This window comes from Mixophyes fleayi, chromosome 2 (assembly GCF_038048845.1).
Source record: "Mixophyes fleayi isolate aMixFle1 chromosome 2, aMixFle1.hap1, whole genome shotgun sequence".
Lineage (NCBI taxonomy): Eukaryota > Metazoa > Chordata > Amphibia > Anura > Limnodynastidae > Mixophyes > Mixophyes fleayi.
In genome coordinates, this window is record NC_134403.1 from 114094350 (window position 1) to 114112360 (window position 18011).

At 37.8% G+C, this 18011-nt stretch overlaps 1 protein-coding gene across 3 annotated transcripts; it reads right to left on the reverse strand.

Moving 5' to 3' along the window:
- Window positions 1–6703: 6703 nt before the first annotated feature.
- On the reverse strand, window positions 6704–17365 carry FBXL3 (F-box and leucine rich repeat protein 3). Of its 3 annotated transcripts, none has more exons than XM_075199846.1 (5): window positions 17021–17365; window positions 11579–11945; window positions 9949–10071; window positions 7858–8029; window positions 6704–7450 (listed from the first exon to the last, which is right to left on the reverse strand). In XM_075199846.1, the coding sequence occupies exons 2-5, from the start codon at window positions 11942–11944 to the stop codon at window positions 6807–6809; spliced, it is 1305 nt and encodes a 434-aa protein (XP_075055947.1). In that variant the 5' UTR covers window position 11945; window positions 17021–17365; the 3' UTR covers window positions 6704–6806. The 3 variants fall into 3 exon arrangements, with proteins under 3 accessions (XP_075055947.1, XP_075055948.1, XP_075055945.1); XM_075199847.1 differs by having other exon boundaries at window positions 16948–17032; XM_075199844.1 differs by lacking the exon at window positions 17021–17365 and adding an exon at window positions 16737–16842.
- Window positions 17366–18011: the final 646 nt, after the last annotated feature.

The following is an 18011-nucleotide window of genomic DNA, read 5'->3' on the forward strand; positions in this document are numbered from 1 at the left end:
AACTGGCTGGGCTTCAGATAACCCGGGGAAACTCTGCAGCGTCAGAGGGGGCGTGGTCTATTGCGTCCAGTGTTGCATGAACCTATGATGACCAAACTGACCTTGGATCAGTATGTTGATATCAGGACGTCCTCCTCCCCTGCTCAAACTGCTGAAAAACACACTACCGCGCCTGGGCTCTCTGCATCTGCGCGGTAGTGTGGTTACAGGAGATGTGACCGCCGCCGCCATCTAAACAAAGTTCAACATCAAGCTCCGCCCTAACAACGGAGGGGGCGGAGCTTCAACCCCGCTGGGCCTACCGGTGGATTGACCGGCTGTCCGGCGGGCCAGTCCGAGGCTGTCTGTATCAACAATTTCACTGGCATTATGTTCAAATATTATGGGTGTGGGGAAAAATAAAACAAGAATTCCAGAAAATTTAAGAGATGATTTGTTCAAATTCTTACATTCCAGAATGAGAGCCCTCCTACAATAGAAGTGAAAAAAAGGTTGAACGCTGTCAGGAAGCTGTCCTCGCATGTAATCCATCTTGATTCCCATACACCAGACGTTGCCTGACATGATGTTCTCATAGTACTGATGATAGGGTTATCCTAAATATCTCTGAAATTTAGCAGATTCATGAAATCCCAAAATTCAGTTTCTATCTGTATTCAATTAGGTTCTTTTTGTACAAGTCAATGGCAGACATGCACGCTATTTTTATAAGCAACTTATTTTTAATAGTTGCCTTGGTAACGTATGTTGCTTAATGTATGTTCTGATCAGGGCCGGTGCTAGGGTTCTTGGCGCCCTAGACAAAATTTCGCCCGCGCCCCCCGAACCCACTAAATAAAAAAATAATTCGATTTTACTTACCTTTTCTTCCTCTAGCTGCTCCTCGCGATGCATGCTGAGAGGGGAGAGGAGGGGGGAAGAACTCTGTCAGTGACAGACAGTGTGATACCTCAGAGGCGCCGCCGGACAGACTATCACATGATCACTGACGCATCTCTCTCGTGCCGCTGAACCGCTGACTAGATTAGAAAATCTAGTCAGCGGCGCCCTGCAGGTCCCGGCGCCCTAAGCAACTGCCTAAGGTTGCCTAATGGGAGCGCCGGGCCTGGTCCTGATGGATACATAGTTTGCATATTATACATATTGTAAATGAACAAGTGATGTTCCTCTTCTCTTCCACATCTACAAAGGTATACCATGCAAGTCTCCACAACCACATGTGCCTTAGACTGTAATGGGAACATGTTGCTTTTCTACTACTAATATTTCATTTTGATCTTGACTGACTGGATGTGTTTTAAAAAAGGAAGCGTTTAAAGTAATTACAGATCCATTGATATTAAAGGCATAACAATAAATTCTTAATAAAAAAAAAAAAAAAGACTGACTCAAAAGAACTTTTCAGAAACAGTTTTAGTGGATCACTTTTGCACAAACTGAGGCCAACTAAATTGCTAATTATTATTGACAAATATACTCTAGTACAGAATATATAAAAAACAAACTTCTCTATAGGGATACATAATTTAATGAAAGAGCAATATTTGCCAGACAATCTATAGAAATGTAGCACATCTCCATAATAAAAACAGTATGCATTACCAACTATAAAATACAAATGCCAAACAATTTAATTCAAAAGACAACAGGAAGCTAAGTGACATGTTCAAAACAAAGCAATAAAACTGTACAACAGTAGTAAATGCAAATAGAAAGTGCTAGAGGAATTACGTACACACAAATTGTCCGATATGTTTTTCTATGTTGTATTATAAATCATATCCATTTCTATGCATCTTCCACTCAGAGAAAAGAATACATGAGCGTCTGCAATGGTTAAAAAAACGGGTCTGTTCCAACTCAATGTTATGTTTACGATGGGGACTCCTCAAATATGCTAAATCTCATAGTACCATTTATTCTAAACAATAATCATTTAAGAGGTGCATACTGCCACTGGCAGGATAGTATGGTGTATCGTTGTTCACACATTTTCATCTCCTGGAGACATTTTATAGGCACTTATTATTTTAAAAAGTCCATATAAAGCTGCAAAATAATGAACAATACCAATATGTTTTCATTAACATTGTTATCTATGATTAAAGACGTCAAGGCTGTTCCAAGTCCCACATCTAATTTAAATTAAAAAACAGGATAAATGAACAATGGCAGCAGCACTATAATTATGGCAATGCTTATTGTCCCACAGTCTGATTACAAGCTGTACAGGTTGCTGTTTTGCCACTATACATGTTCAGTGAAATGGGATACAGAAGAGTCAGGTTGCTGTTAAAGACACAGTCGTCTCTCAGACCATCATCACAACAGGTTTTTAATGATTTATGATAAACACCATTGGAAAAGTGAGGTTTCTTTCTGAAAATATATTTTGATGCTGAATTTTACTAGGTTTCAGGTCACTATACCAATATATCATGTTGTGAATGACAAGTCAGGAGTATTACCATTAAAAGAGCTGCACGTAACTCATGCAGTAAACCCTAAACACTCACACTGACAGCGATAAGCAGTAGAGGTTTGAGTTAGGGTTGCATTTGATTGGTTAGGAATCGGATGTTACTAGTCTTCTCTCAGACAACTTTCTAACCTCTCATGCCTACTGTAGTAACAAACAGAAAACATTTACTGAAAGGGGTGTACACAATCCCTGTAAGTTTTCATAGTTACAACACACCAGATATACATTACATTACCCAAGAGTGCAAATGGCTAATTTCCTAACATGAATTTCATACTTTATTTTCAACAATCACTTGCTGATAATATGTACTGTGTCTGAAGGAATTGTATAAGAATAAAAATAGTAGTAGATATTTATGATATCATTTATCAGTGTACTTTAAATTGTAAACCACACAATGAAGCATAGATCTGTATGGAATTTGCACCCAAAGTTAGAAGTCATGGTTGGAGAAATCCCCGGAGCTAGGTTGTTAATGCACCTGAAAAATGACTGCTGCCATCTAACTTTTGGCAGCCATTTCTATAAATGTCAATACCCATATTTACTTCCCGCTGGTTCCTAGGTTTGACTGATTGGTTGCTGAATTCTACATCTTTTTCCAGAAACCTACTATGAGTACCAACTTTAGGAAACATATTTAAGGTGTAGTGGTCTCTTTAAAGTCATTTGTCTTGTCAATGGGTAGAGATGTCTGCAACTTCTGTAAGCTGTAACAGGTAACAAGGTGTACATATTGTATACCATCTACATTTTGAGCATTGATATAACCTTCCTAAAGAGGTGAGCTTGGGTCACAATATATAGTACAATCTAATGCTCGCTCCTACAGTAAGGAGAGACTGTCATCTTTGTGATATGGACACACCTTTGTCTCTCACCGATGCTTGGCTTGCTGTAAACAAATATTGCTCAACAAAACTTATAGGCACAAAGTCATGTTGGTGAAGGTTGTAAGTGTTGCAGATGTTCATAAAAAATGCCAGCAATCACCACCATATAGACTATTATGAAAGCAATATAAGTCCATAGCACAGATGTGCCAGTATATAGGAGATCAAATATCGTGATGCCTGCAGCAGTTTCATTCCACTGTACTCACAATCAAAACATCTACCAACATGCAGAGAACATATAAGGGCAAACATGCCAAGTGAAGTATTAGTTTAAATTCCTCCACCTCTGACTTTGATAATAGTCTGTTTTAACAAGTCATTTTTTTTATTCTTACTTATTATATGCTGAACAGAATACACAGCTATCTTGACATGACAAGTCTTCACTAGAAGTACAACCATTGATATAATAATTTTATGAAGCTAAAGGCCATAGACTTCTGATACACAGCTCAATGTAAATGTTACATATAATAATAGATCATGAGTTGATCTTTACACATAGATACATTATTTGTATACTGCTATACAGAATACTTCAGAAGACGTTCCTTGAGAGCACATACGAGGGTATGTGGGATTGGGTAAGCATGGTCAGATGTTCCTGCATCCTGCAAAACATAACTAGTTTATATTTTTACCTTTATTTTATAAGTATATAATTTATTTAGAGTTTCTTTTGGTGGGATTGGGATGGTAAATCCCAAGCTAAAATATAATATTTTATCAAATACCCCCCCATGCACCCCTGAACATCCACAAATTTAATAAGGCTAAACCAAGCAGTATTTTAAGTAGAAAACTTAAACCATTAAACAAATAAAGGAGTAGTAGGCAGGAAGTCTTCACTCTTTTCATATACATTCACTTAAGAATGCGCAAGACAGACAGCTCAACACATGCGTGCTTATAAGAAATTTATTATATAACCAAGACTACTTTTGCAGCCACTACATGGTAATGGTGAAGTGTTTATGCCTTTAGTTCTGTGCCAAAAAGGAGAGCATAGCTTGCAAAACACATTTACTCAAGTAAGGTTAACTTCTCCTTTACAGTAAAGACTTGCCTTTTGTAATCTGAAGCAGTCAGCACTATAATGTCCATTTTCTAAGACAGTGCTGTCCATATGGTGACCTACAGCCATATAAGTCTGTCATCTTGTATTGAATTGGGAGTCACAGCAGCAAGCGGTTTCACTGATTGAAACCACTGCTGCCATTGCATAGTAAATGCCTTGTGGCTTAAGTATGAAACAGCTGCAAGTTAATTGTTTGAAATCACAGCAGTTCTATAGACTGAAAGTACCTGTGATTTTTACTGGCAGGAAGGCCCACAATTTCAGCCAATAGACTGCTTCCTCTCCACTGGCCGATTCTCCACACTAACTGGGTATTCTTATTCCAGCTACTGTGAAGAGACCAATTACCACCATGAGGAATTAAAGTTATGTTAGGAAGACGTATCGTTGTTAGTATGGTGGACAATTAAACCAAAATTTGGTGGGCAATTAAGGTTGTCATGCAGGGCACTGGATGATGTATGGTACGCATAGGTCTCTGGTTTTAAAGGGCAGAACATGGTGGACATGAAGCCATGATGCTGGTCACAGGACAGTTTACAGTATCCATAGGATTGATGGGCCCTTATGTTGGCTGTATATGGTAGATACAAGAATGTGACAGACATGTGGCTGTAGTGATGTGGTAAGAACAGGCTTACCATCTACCGGATTTACTTTTTTTTGCCATACCGTGCCTGATATTTTTGTGTTGTGTCATGCCGTCCTATCCACTTTCACTGTGCCAGGCATACACACCTGAGCTATCAGTAGAATATGTATTGTCCAGGCCACGTAGACCTGCCTACTTCATCGGTGTTAACAGAACTTCATGTAGGGCAGACAGACCTTTGCATACCCCTGGTATGTCCAATACAAATCTTTAGAGAATACTCTTCCTCCATAGTTTATTGCTGTTGCAGTGGTTCCTCTCCTGCAGATACAATTTCATTTCTCAAGCAGAGAAGCGAAAGTTGTTTGGTTTCTTACAACTGCCTATAATTAAGAAGTAAGAGCCCATTTAAAATTATTATACTGTATATTACCAAACCTGAAAATATAAATGTAATAACTGGAGTGTTTATGCTTTCCTAAAATATGTCAATTATGCTCACTTCCACAGCAATGTATGACGGATTAGTGACTATTAATATTACATTAAATCAAATTACCTCATTCTCAAATTACCTCATTAAATCAAGACACTGCCCAAAATACGTGGGAGGAGCTTCAACTGTAATGGACTGGGGAGATAACATTACTTTTTTACAAAGCTGCAGCTGAAAGTCAGCTTAACACGGAACAGTATATTTTACACCCAGGTTCATGTCTGAACATGTCACCTTGGTGGATCTGTGGTCCTTTAATGGACTCCTTGCAAGGGTCACATAGTTATGTTGTATAGATCTGTGCGCTCACCCACGTAATTTCTAAAGGAGCCAGATCATTTATGTATCTTAGTAAGTTTATACAAAAATCACCTTATCTAGAAGGACCAAAACCATCACCGACACAGATTAGATACAAGTATATATTTAAGTAAATTGGTGACAAAATTCATATTAATACGTGCTGTGGGACTATGCTGTTTGCTAATGGGTTGTGCACCAAAGCACATACATACCGAGGGATCTGCCATCTTTAGGATAAAATGGGCTCATAAGTATCTCCATAGAGAACAATACGATCAGTACCATCACCAGCTCAGAAAGTGAGATGGACAAACATAGAATTAGCCTCCGTTTCCATAGAAAGCTTATGTACGTTAATAGTTCTGTTAGAATGGTGAAAATAAAATTATATACCCCATTCTTTATACAATAGAAAGTTCCTTGAATAAGGTGATCATATTTAGTTATGCTTTTCACTATGGAACTTTTCAAAAAAGTAGCAAGTTGAGACAAGTGGGCAGGGCCTGTTTACTGAGTACATATGAATGATAGATGCATCAGGTCAACGCAAAAAAGGTGCTTCAAGCCTTTGGTAGAATACACCTGGAGGCAAAACTCTGCAAATTACAGTGTATACATGTTCAGAAAACGAAAAACATGTCTCTTATGCTTATCCTTCAAAATGAATTATTTATAGGTGGCACTAAGCAAATGACATGTCTCTGGAGTCACTTTCCCACAATTATATTTTAATTCAATCTATAGAATTTACACAAGAAAAGAAAATGCAGTGTGATGGTCCCTAGATCTTTCAAATTGTGGTTTGATTTGAATAAATTAGCTCTGCATAAATTATAAATAAGGCAAAAACAAGGAAGAAAAAAACTGCAGATCAGTTTATTAGCTTGCCATGCAATATATTAAAGATTTAAGGTGCTATTTCATATAACCACTGGAATTAAACCGTCTTCAGATCATTACCAAGTAGGCATCATGTCTGGAAACCAGACTCTGCCAAGATGCTTTGAAACTTCCCAATGAACTTGATCCAGATTATACTTCTGGTCAGGAATTAATACTTCCTCCATGATAGAAAGCTGGGACAGGCGGCCACCACACATTTTTACAAACTCTACAAAAGCAGAGCAAGAGACTTCACACTCCCCAAGTCCAATGGCTGTCAGACTTTTGCACCGCTCTGCAATGCGAATCAGTTCCTCATCAAGAGGCCGAAGTCCATTGGCGCATACAACCAGCTCCACTAGCCGAGGACATGTCATGCCAACACGACCAAGCACCTCCTTGCTTACAGATCTCCCAAAGTAAAGGTGTGTAACTGGTGTTTCATAACGGAAAAATGGATCAAACTCCTCTTCGTAAAGGAAAAAGTACATGACCAAATTGACCTTAGGAGAGTGTTTTATCAAAGCATCCCAGCTGCTTTTCTGAATGGTGTGAAATGGAGTTTGTCCTGGGTTCTCGCTTACAACATCAATACGCAGGTGTTCCAATCGAACATGTTTTTCTGAAGACAGTGCCAGGAGAAGCTCATCACTCAGTAAATAATAGTTCAAGGCCAACTCCCGTAGACCGTGACACTGATCAGCAACGCACAAAATTCCTGAAATCAGATTTCAAATGTTTTAGTGACCCTAAAATATATTTAAAATAATAATTAGTGATTTGACTTAGTCATACAAAGACATTACATATGAATATTAACAATATTTTTTTTAAATGTCCCTAACCATTCTATATCTCTGTGCTTTTACAGCGGTCAGAGGGTTATACATTCAGCAGTAAGCCTTGTACATTCATTATGGGGTTCAGTGTAGAACAGAGGCTTTAGCTGTGATAATAGCACAGCACTGGAACTGTGCTGCTCCAGTTTCAAGACAATGGGGTCCTATCTGCATGACTCTTTATTGCAAACTGTAGCTGTTTTTTTGTGTAAGCACAGCATACATAATTTTAGGAAAATGGGCTACAGATGTTAATTTAAACAGAGGATATTATCCATGGACTTACCTGCAGGAGAAACATGTGGACAACTGCTCATTTTCAGAAGTTTTAAAGTGTCGCTGTTGTTCGCCACTAGTACTTTTAGAGATGGATCATCAACTGGAGTATCATCAATTTTAAGTGAAGAGAGTGATTTTGAATTGACAAATACAACAGTAAGTGCAGATATGAAGTGTGACTACAAAAACAGAAACAAAGCAAGCACTAGTTATTTCTGCAATATGCCATTTCCTTGATCATCATCATGCCTGGTCACAATGACTAAATATGAATCACTTAAGTCAGATATAAACTTTATATAATTTGGTTAGAGACATTTTTCTGTGAACTAGAGTACTTTCTTTCATTATTTTGTTTAGATTTATTGTGACTCCCAACTGAACTTTGAAAGGACCACTTACTGTATATGCGTTAAATCCCTCACATTGGTTGGTATTTTTTAAGGGGGCTTACTGGTTTTGATATAATATAAAAAGTTCTATGGCCATATAAGAAGGCACTGGGCAAATGTTAGGGACAGATTCAATTCCCTGCACTGTTTTTAGAACAATGAGAGCTGTGTATTATTTACGTTACTACGGTAATTTCAACACAAAGTTTTGCTTGTGGCTCACAGAGCTGTGAGCAAAAATCAGTGGAGAAATTACCGTGGTAACTGTAATAATACGCAGCTATTACCGTAGTAACGGTAATAATACGCGGCTATTACCATAGTAACGTTAATAGTGTGCAGCCTGCGTTGTTCCTTAGGAGCAAATTAAATTCCCTGCATTGTTCTGAGACAGATGTGCAAATCCAGATTGCCAATTTGTTTTTTTAAACTAAATAAAAACATTTTTCCCAACAGTGGTCAATATTTTGGTGCGTCCTATGCTTTAATGAGAACATCTGCTATAGCTGCATCCAGGCACGTTTACCTAAAGTACATTTTACCATCTCCAACTTCTAGACTTCTGAACTACAAACTACTGCTCTACATCTATACCGGAAACCACATTGTCCAACTTTTATATTTTCTCATATTCAGTTTCTTCACAGTGGACATTAAAGACCATGTGAAATAATAATTTAACAGTATGCGTAAAATAACAACCTATTAAACAATCCAATTACTCAGACATATTTAATACTTGCGTCAATTTAAAAAGGTTATGGAGAGAGGGTATGCAGTGAAGAAGCCAAAAGAGCAGTCATTGACTTGCATTCCTCCTGCGTAGCAACTGCTGCTCTGCAATGGTAAATATACACAATACGGATGACAGATAGAAATACCAACTGGTACTTTTTCTGTTAGCCATTAAAGAACATAGAATATAATATAGAGACGCTAGGGATTTGAAGCCAGAGAATGATGCATCACTTCTCAAGGACTTCATAGAGATTTGAACCTAGGATCTAGAAAATCCCCATACAATAAAAACCCTAGGCTAACTGTTTTATATAAGTCTTTACTGCGTGCGTTGGACAGTAGCAGGTGCCAAAATAGTGATCAATTGAAGACTATAACAAGAGTTGTAAGATGTATATAAGACAGTTTCAACAACTGTTGGATGGACCACATGAAGCAAAAGAGTCTTGTAATTTAAATGGAAAAAAAGAGGGGGCGGTAAAAGAGAAATTAGAACTTTCTATCTTGAACTATTCCTCCGATATGACCAGCAGTTGATGGCTGCCTTGCACATCAGGGCTTTTTAAAAATGTCATGAGCAGTCTCAAGGGCCGTCAAAATGACAAAAGCAATGAACAAAACAGGCTAACTAGCTCTAGCCTGGTGTGCGGAGGAAGAGCTCTGCAGTATAGTATAGGAGTCTAGCAGCAATCCAGAGCACAAATGATTCATCTTGATTCACTGCCAGAATGTCTCACCAGTTTTTCCACCCCTGCAGAATGTTGCCCTGGCCTATGCATTAGGACCTGGGACAGGCAGGTCAGGTCCCCCGTCGACAGGTTATATTTTCTAGTAGCCATGGCAACCTGGTGTCTGCATTTTGTTGTTCCCTGTTCTAATGGATAATTGTCTATATCAATTTTATTACGTTATCCCCTATTAGAAGGTGAAAGTAACATGTACTGCTTATCAAGCAACATAGCCTGTACCTTTGGTAAATCCATAAAGCTTGGCCGAGCCGTTGAAATAAGTCCAAGAGTTTTCAAAGAACAATTTACAAGCTGTGATAGGATATTGCATGCAGCTTCTGCTGACTCCTTACTGCTATCAACCTGAAATTAAGGAAATGGCAAATATTTCTATCAATGCATTACATTTAAATACATGTAAATCAGTTTTATAGAAGACAATAGTACTATCCTCATGACTTGAAGTTAGAGTAGTGCTGAAGATATGTGACCATGTCAAACACCTGACAACCTTATAAAATTACCAAATAAAAGATGTATTACCATCTTGGATCAACTTAAATTTTACAACTATCTATCATGAATGTTATTCATTCTAGAAATGTCAGCTTTGTACCTTTTTCTGTTAAATCTGTATCCAATGCAATCAACACACCCATGCTGTTAAGGAGCCCCCCCATTAAATTGACCCTTTTCCTTTTAAAGTGTAACCATCACATATGCTGTACTTTCAACTCTTTTAACTCAAAATGAAAAAGAAACTGGAGGACTGGACTAATTTAGTCCTCCTGTGCTGTGAGCTCACAGTGCAAATTGGTTGCTTGAAGTTCCCACCTTTAAGTACAGAGAATGTGGTGTGCCTAAGAGAGGGCAACCTCTTATGTGTTACATGGGAGTAGATAGGAACACAGAACCCTTTAGAATTAAAAAAAAAAACATACATTTACACACATGTGCTTTGGAAACGCTAAAAACTACTATTGTATGTGCTAGTCCAATCAATGCAGATATCATTTCCTGCTCCTCTGGAGCATTAAATATTAAAACCTTTTATACAAGTTTGTTTTTTTTACATACACCTAAATGATATGAACAAAATATACAGAGAGAGAGGGTCAGAGCGAGCCAGTCAGGGAGCGCAAGCTCTATCTTAGTGCTTATGCTTAGATATAAGCTAATGTTGCTCTCAACTCCACTCGTGTCCATGCTTAGAATATAGAAAGTCCACTATATAGGAACACTTGGATTTCAGAGCAAATGTAGCTTATATAAATATATATATCTATATCATTTAGGTATATGTAAAAAGCTTGCAATAAATGGTTTTAATATTTAATGCTATGTGCACACTTTTTTTTTTTTTTTTTTGGTTACATATTTTTGGGATAATGGTTTTTTACTTTTTTGACGAGCAGCAGTTAACATTGTTATTATTTTATAATGGGCAAAATGCTGATTTTTTTTATTAGTTATAACTGGCGCCAGAATTTTTCAGGGATGTTTTCTACTATGATACTTCCATTATCCTCTGTATCTACCCTGTTTATTAGCCAATCAGATCATCATAGTGTTTACGGAAGCAGGAGATGAATACGTAGCGTTAGAGAAGGTGAATTCTCCTCCAATAGAACAGAGTAGTGAGACACCTGTCACTCACATGCCGGAGGATTGCGGTGTCAAACGCGCCTCTATATGAAATTAAGTTCATACATGCAACTTGTTTTTCAGTTAATAAGGACAACAAATGAGGATAATCTCATACAAGTTAACTTGTTTCAAATTGTGAAATGAAAACAGCCAAAATAAGTATACTAATGTATTTACTTGCTACAGTAATATATTAACTTTTGTGTAATTATGACAAACTTACCCTAAAACTGACATACTGCAGGTGATTTGAGTGCCTCTTAATAATCTGTTTGATCAGGTCAGGATGTGTTGCCTTTAAATAAGATGTAGCTGGCTGATTTAGTTCAAATTCAAAGCATCTCCACAGGTCAGGCATGTGAAAAACATTATTCCAGTTTCTGCACACTTGTGAGGCATGTGCTCGATCCAAAAGAGGCAAATACTGAAATATCTGTAGTATTATGTCAGGAAGTAGATTACCCCAGTCATGAACCGTGGATATCTCTGCGGATTCATCTTCTGAATTTTTTGGTTTCTTTGACATTTCCCCCAACTCTCCGACCGACACACAAATACTAGTGTTACCGTCCATTCTTCCTCTCTTCATCCTGTAAATAAATGACACACGTTACACATATTGAGATTAGATGCAGTCTGATACACAGCAGCTACAGGAGATGTTTGTTCCTCTATACTCAGTCAGGCCCAATAAACATTAAATATATCTCACTAATCAGGTGTGCTGAAGAGTATGGCCGAATGGCTCAGGAAGTGAAACAAAAATATAAATGGACCACTTCATGAATGACATTTATGAGCATGCCAATTTCTTACATTTAGGCTAATCCGCTTCTTTGAAAATAGCGTTATTTCTACTTTTTTTTTTTCTCGGAAGAGACATTCAGCACTCAATATGTGACAGGCCCTCCTTAACGGAGCCAACAATATGACAGCTTCCATTAATGTTAATAAATTCAAATAAGCACAAGAATGTACTTTTCATCCATGTGTTTCACTGACCATTTACACAAAAATAAAATGAAAATAAATGGGGATACACCTAATCCAGGATTGGGTTTGATATCAAACTTGATTTTCGGAACATCAGTTAAAATTACACACACAAAAAATAATTAATTTAGAAAATTGTGTCATGCAAATTGATGTGCGGAAACCAAGGTATTTGGCTGAATCCTACAGTATGGTTTTGGTAAATGCCATCTCATTAACAGAATTGAGCATATTTCCTTTTAAATGTCTGATTAAGTATTTATAGGTTTATTTATATGGTGCCACAAAAAAGCAACCAAACATAAGTATACAAAAAGGAAAAAGATATACAGGGTTACAGTCTAGTTAGATAGTGGGAAACATGCAGAATGAACCCATTACAATTAGATGAACAGCGGAACCAAGAATTAGTCACACTGCACTTAATGTCCCACTTCCTATGCAAGAACATATTGGGGATGTGGTTATGCCCTAAGATGTGGTACACCTATCATGCAAGGGTATCTGGATTGCACCAATTGTCTTATTAAAATGTACTTTCTCTGTACACAGATGAGTAGAAAATAAGACCAAATATTCAGAAGTGACAAAGTTTAAGGTACAACAAATGGAGTGCTCAATGGACTTTGCAACTCTACAAATGAATTAGAAGGTGGAATTCCAATGTAGATACACTTCCCTCTATATTACATCTATAGAAGTACTTATAAACTTCCTATGCAATGTATATTTGATGGGATTTTCCTCAATGCTAGAAATATAACACTTCAAAACACTTACTCAGCATGTGACACAAAAGACACATTAGCCTCCTGCAATTTATTTTGTAATAACTTCTACAATGAGAAATAGGAAGTCATTTCATAACTAGGTCCACACCCAAATCACATGCTAATATCACATGTTAAAGAATGTACATTTTAGATATTTTCCAAATATTAATGTTGTTACACCAGTTAGGATGTAATTTCTAACTGTAGTAAAACTATAGCTCAATTTATACACGATCATGAAAAACAAACGCATTTCTAATTGCAATGAAGACAAACAGCAGAAATAACCACATGTATATACAAATGTAAAAGGGAAGAAAATAAATGTAAAATGTTGGTGACACATGCGAGTTGTAGTCTGCACAAACAATCTGAGTCACTCTTAATGGGAATGGTATATTGCCTGTACCGTCAACAGACAATGAAATGTCATCAACCAGTGCCAAGCTATTAAAAAAGTGAAAGATCATTTGCTCAGAATTAAACAGCATCTCTTATATATGATTATCTGAGAATAGGAATGCAAAATATTATGTTGGGTTTGGACACTTGTTGGCATTTATTTTTATATTATAATAATAATAATAATAATAATAATAATAATAATAATAATAATAATGAGAAGGACCAGTCAATCCCATGAAAAATGTTTGATAACACTTTGTTTGGCTGTAAGATGACACTGTGTGTAAAATACAAGCTACATTGCACCAATGCGATCACCAGTTGTCACATACACAATTTTTCCTTTTTACACTATACATATGCTTTTATGGACAAATCTGCTAATATTAATAGATAGTTTTGCTTCAAAATGTTAACATCTATATTTCTTATAACAGAATGTTGTTCTCTGGTTTAATTAAAAACCCCCAACTATAGCTAGTTCAAGAAGTGTATGAACTACCTCCTCTACAACTATAGTAAAAATACAGTGCACAAAGTCATATGCGAGATAATCTTTTGAAAAGTCATATGCAAGGCAATATACACATAGCATGAGGTAATCTCCATGGGAGCTCAAGAATGCTATGACTGTCCCACCAGGAAAACACAGCAGTTTAGGGGCAGATTAAATTCTTCATGATGTCCTGCCGGGGCCCAGTGGGATGTTTGGTAACTGAAACATTGCTGATCATTCCTCACACCTCGGAGGTATGAGTAAAATTCAGTGATGTTACAGGTACAGTAATACCCACAATTGTGCGCAGCTGGACCTCCCGCTGAACTGAATTCCCCTCTAAGAAGAGAACATGCTGAGCCAGCGAGACATTAAAGTGAATGGGGAATGCTGTTCCCCTGTAACACCAGGGCAATTCCACTGTCAAAACACAAGTAAACAAGTTATTATGCAAACAAAAGAAAAACGGGAAGTTACCGCAAGCTAGCCAGTATTTATTAGTAATAGTACGGCACCCAAACATCTCTCTGTGTGTATTAAAGGTCAATGTTTACCCTGTCTTTTTCTACCTAGGAGCAAAACTATTGTGGTAGGCATTCTTTTATCTGTCCAGGCAATCTTAATGCCTTTCAATTATATGGGTGAGTGGAAACCCAGATTACTAATTGGTGGAGCATCATGCAAGCAGATAATTGTTCAGTGGTGTGTGTAATGTACATACATTGGTATATTAGAAATACTGTGTTTAAAACACTGACCAGAGACAACATCCGGGTGTAATTTAAAAGCCAGCTCACTCAGATATACAGCAATAAAATCAATATGAAACCATAGCTCATCTCCAGGCTGGATTTTAGTCCACCGTCACAACCCCAAGTGAGAAGATTTTTTAACTGGGCAATGATTTTTAAAATAATATTTTTCAATCTGAAAGTAACAAGACAACACCTCTTGTTGCAAAATAGAAGAATTGATTCTCCAAACTTCCAGGAGGCCTATTGGTATCCTACTGTCTTTCAGTCATAATTTAATTTTCTTTTAACTGTATCTTGTAAACATCTACTTACTGTATGTCATTGTATAACATTTTTGTATGAGCACTGTGGCAATATTATATCTTTAAACATAAAATGTAAACAACTGTGTCTTTGAACTCTGATTTAGAACCTACACTAACAGATAACTTTGTAAGAAAGTAAAACTCTAGAGTACTGTATTTAACCTGTGATTTATATAAGTAATAATAGTATCATACTGGGAGTGACCTGCGCACCTTTAGTTATATTACCATATCTACAAAAGTGGTAATGGCAGCAAGTTAGAAGTGTTGTGTACTGATTTATATAGATATAGGGTGACTGACATCCAAAGGGTCAAACTGGCATTAACTCTTTCAGACTCTCACATCAAGGGAAGCCTAGCAGTAGCAAGTCATAATGGTTGGGATATTTGTTACAAATTTTAGGCAGTTCCGCCTTTTGAACATTTTTACCAATTATCTTATGGCTCTTGAGCATTCCAAGTATGGAGTTGTCAGCGACTGCGCTATTCTCTTCCTTTTATCTCATCCTGTATATACTGAAACTTATGCAAATAAAACAGGCAACTTTTTCCCCTACAACACTGAAATTATGCCATTAGAAGATAACCCTCTTCCCTCGTGTCTACCTAATCTCTTGCTTCAAATTCACTGTACTAGCTATGCTTGGAGCTTTGAGTCCTGGTATTGTCATTTTTATTATGCACTGTAACACTCTGTATGGCGCTGCGAGAATCTTGTGGCGCCCTATAAATAAGTGATAATAATAATAATAGACGATGAAGTTATGTACAAGCTGACTTTCACCTTGAGTGATCAGCTGTGGCACAGTCTCATTTATTATAAACTTGTAATGGAGTTTTATGGAAATTGTATTACAAATTAAAAAAAACATTAAGGTCTGAAACATGTACATATCCTATCCAAATGTGTACCCACACAATGACTTTAATTTTTTCTTATATTAAATGCCAAAACTGGTTCAGGTTTTCACATGGGGGGTGTAAATTGAGCACGTGACATCCACAAGTCAATGCCATAGCTTCCGACAGTAGGTGCAAGTGGATAGTGTAATAAAAAACAAATAAGATCCATCCCCATTTACATACTTTTACAAGCATGAATATTAACGTCAGTGGGTACCAGGCCATAGAAAAGAATGGCTGTTATATTATCACATATAGCAATGTGGTGGTGACCGTGAGGTACACGTGTGGTTTACAGATTTAGGGGGGGGGGAGGGAGGGGGGGGGGTGGGGGGTGGGGGGTGTGTGTGTGATATATATATATATATATATATATATATATATATATATATATAGTAGTTTGGTTACTGTGGGGAAGTAACTGGCATATAAAGTACCTGAATGACATTAACCCTTTCAAATCCACACATATTGCAGCTAGATCTGCCCTTTCAGACCATGTACATCTAAAATGTACAGATAGTGCCTATTTTTTTTGGAGGTGCTTCTGTCTGTTTCTAAGGTAGTTAAATTAGATTTTGCTCTCCAATGGTTCAAGGACAGACCCAGCCGCAAATAATGTACAACACTTTCAGACATGCTGGTGCTATTTAAATAAAGGATAATAGGTGACTGGTTCCGCTATACTTTTCCCCAGGGTTGTCCATAAAGTAAAAAAATGGATAAAATACTGATTTTCATATAATTACCATGTAACATATGTGAGGGTGGAGATCATGCAATAGACACATTTGGCACGTAGTAATCTGTAATGTATAAGGAAGTCGAGTACATGATCAGCAGGGGGCACACACAAATAGTGGACACAGACACTATACATTAGAGAGCTGGTGACGCCGTGTCATGTGATCTCAGCATATACAGCCCCACGTGATCAGTATAACGCCGTGTATACAGTACCTGTACGGCGAGTGTCATGTGATCTCAGCATATACAGCCCCACGTGATCAGTATAATGCCGTGTATACAGTACCTGTACGGCGAGTGTGCTGTGATCTCCCCAGGTATGATCGCTGTATAGTCAGGTCTCCTGGTCGCATTAGCCCGGGACCGCAGTATTGTGGCTCAGCTCCCCGTCAAAGCGCAGCCCTCCCCCAGCACTCATTAGACAACCAGGCCCTGGCAGCTCACAGCAGCGGGGAGGCCGTCGGTGGTCACTACAGACGCACAAATCAACTGGCGACGAAGCCTGTTATACGGGTCACTATGGCGGTACACAGCCCCGGATTATTATTGTTGTTCCGTCAGTTAAGATGGCGGCAGTGATGCGCATTCCCCCTGGAGATGGCTGTTGTTGTGGAATGACGCTAGACGGCCGCTCGCCGCGGGAGCGCGCCCCGCTCACTACAGCAGGCGCTGCAGTTGCTGGGTCCTAAAGCTCAACGTTCATGCTTTAACATAAGTGATTTGAGGATTTCTTTAATCTTGCAATGGGAAATTAATCTATTTGCCTGGGTCATGAATTACCCCATCTGCTGCCACAGATAATTCCTCAAACATGAGCTGTTGTGTAGTGGAGCTGAGAAACTGGTCAAAATATAAAGAGCTGTTTCACTTTAGACATTGCACTAACTTCTAGTAGGAGTGTGTGTTGTATTTACTTTTCTCAAGCAAAATGTATATACAAATATACTGTATAAAGTGTATACAAAAACATATCTCGATAAACAAGTTACAATGGAATTAAACTGTAATTTTTGTCTTGCATTTTGCATAAGGAAAAACATATTATGATAAATGTATACCATGGGCCATGGACCCAAAACTTCGATGTTTTGATCCCCAAGCCACTGCGATCCCGCAGCTGAATGAACTTTAGGAGACAGTCCTGACGTTTTTGGGCACCCTGAAGCCTTCTTCACAACTATTGAACCTCTCTCCTTGAAGTTCTTGATGATCCGATAAATAGTTGATTTAGGTGAAATCTTACAATATCCTTGCCTGTGAAGCCGTCATGGTCAGGG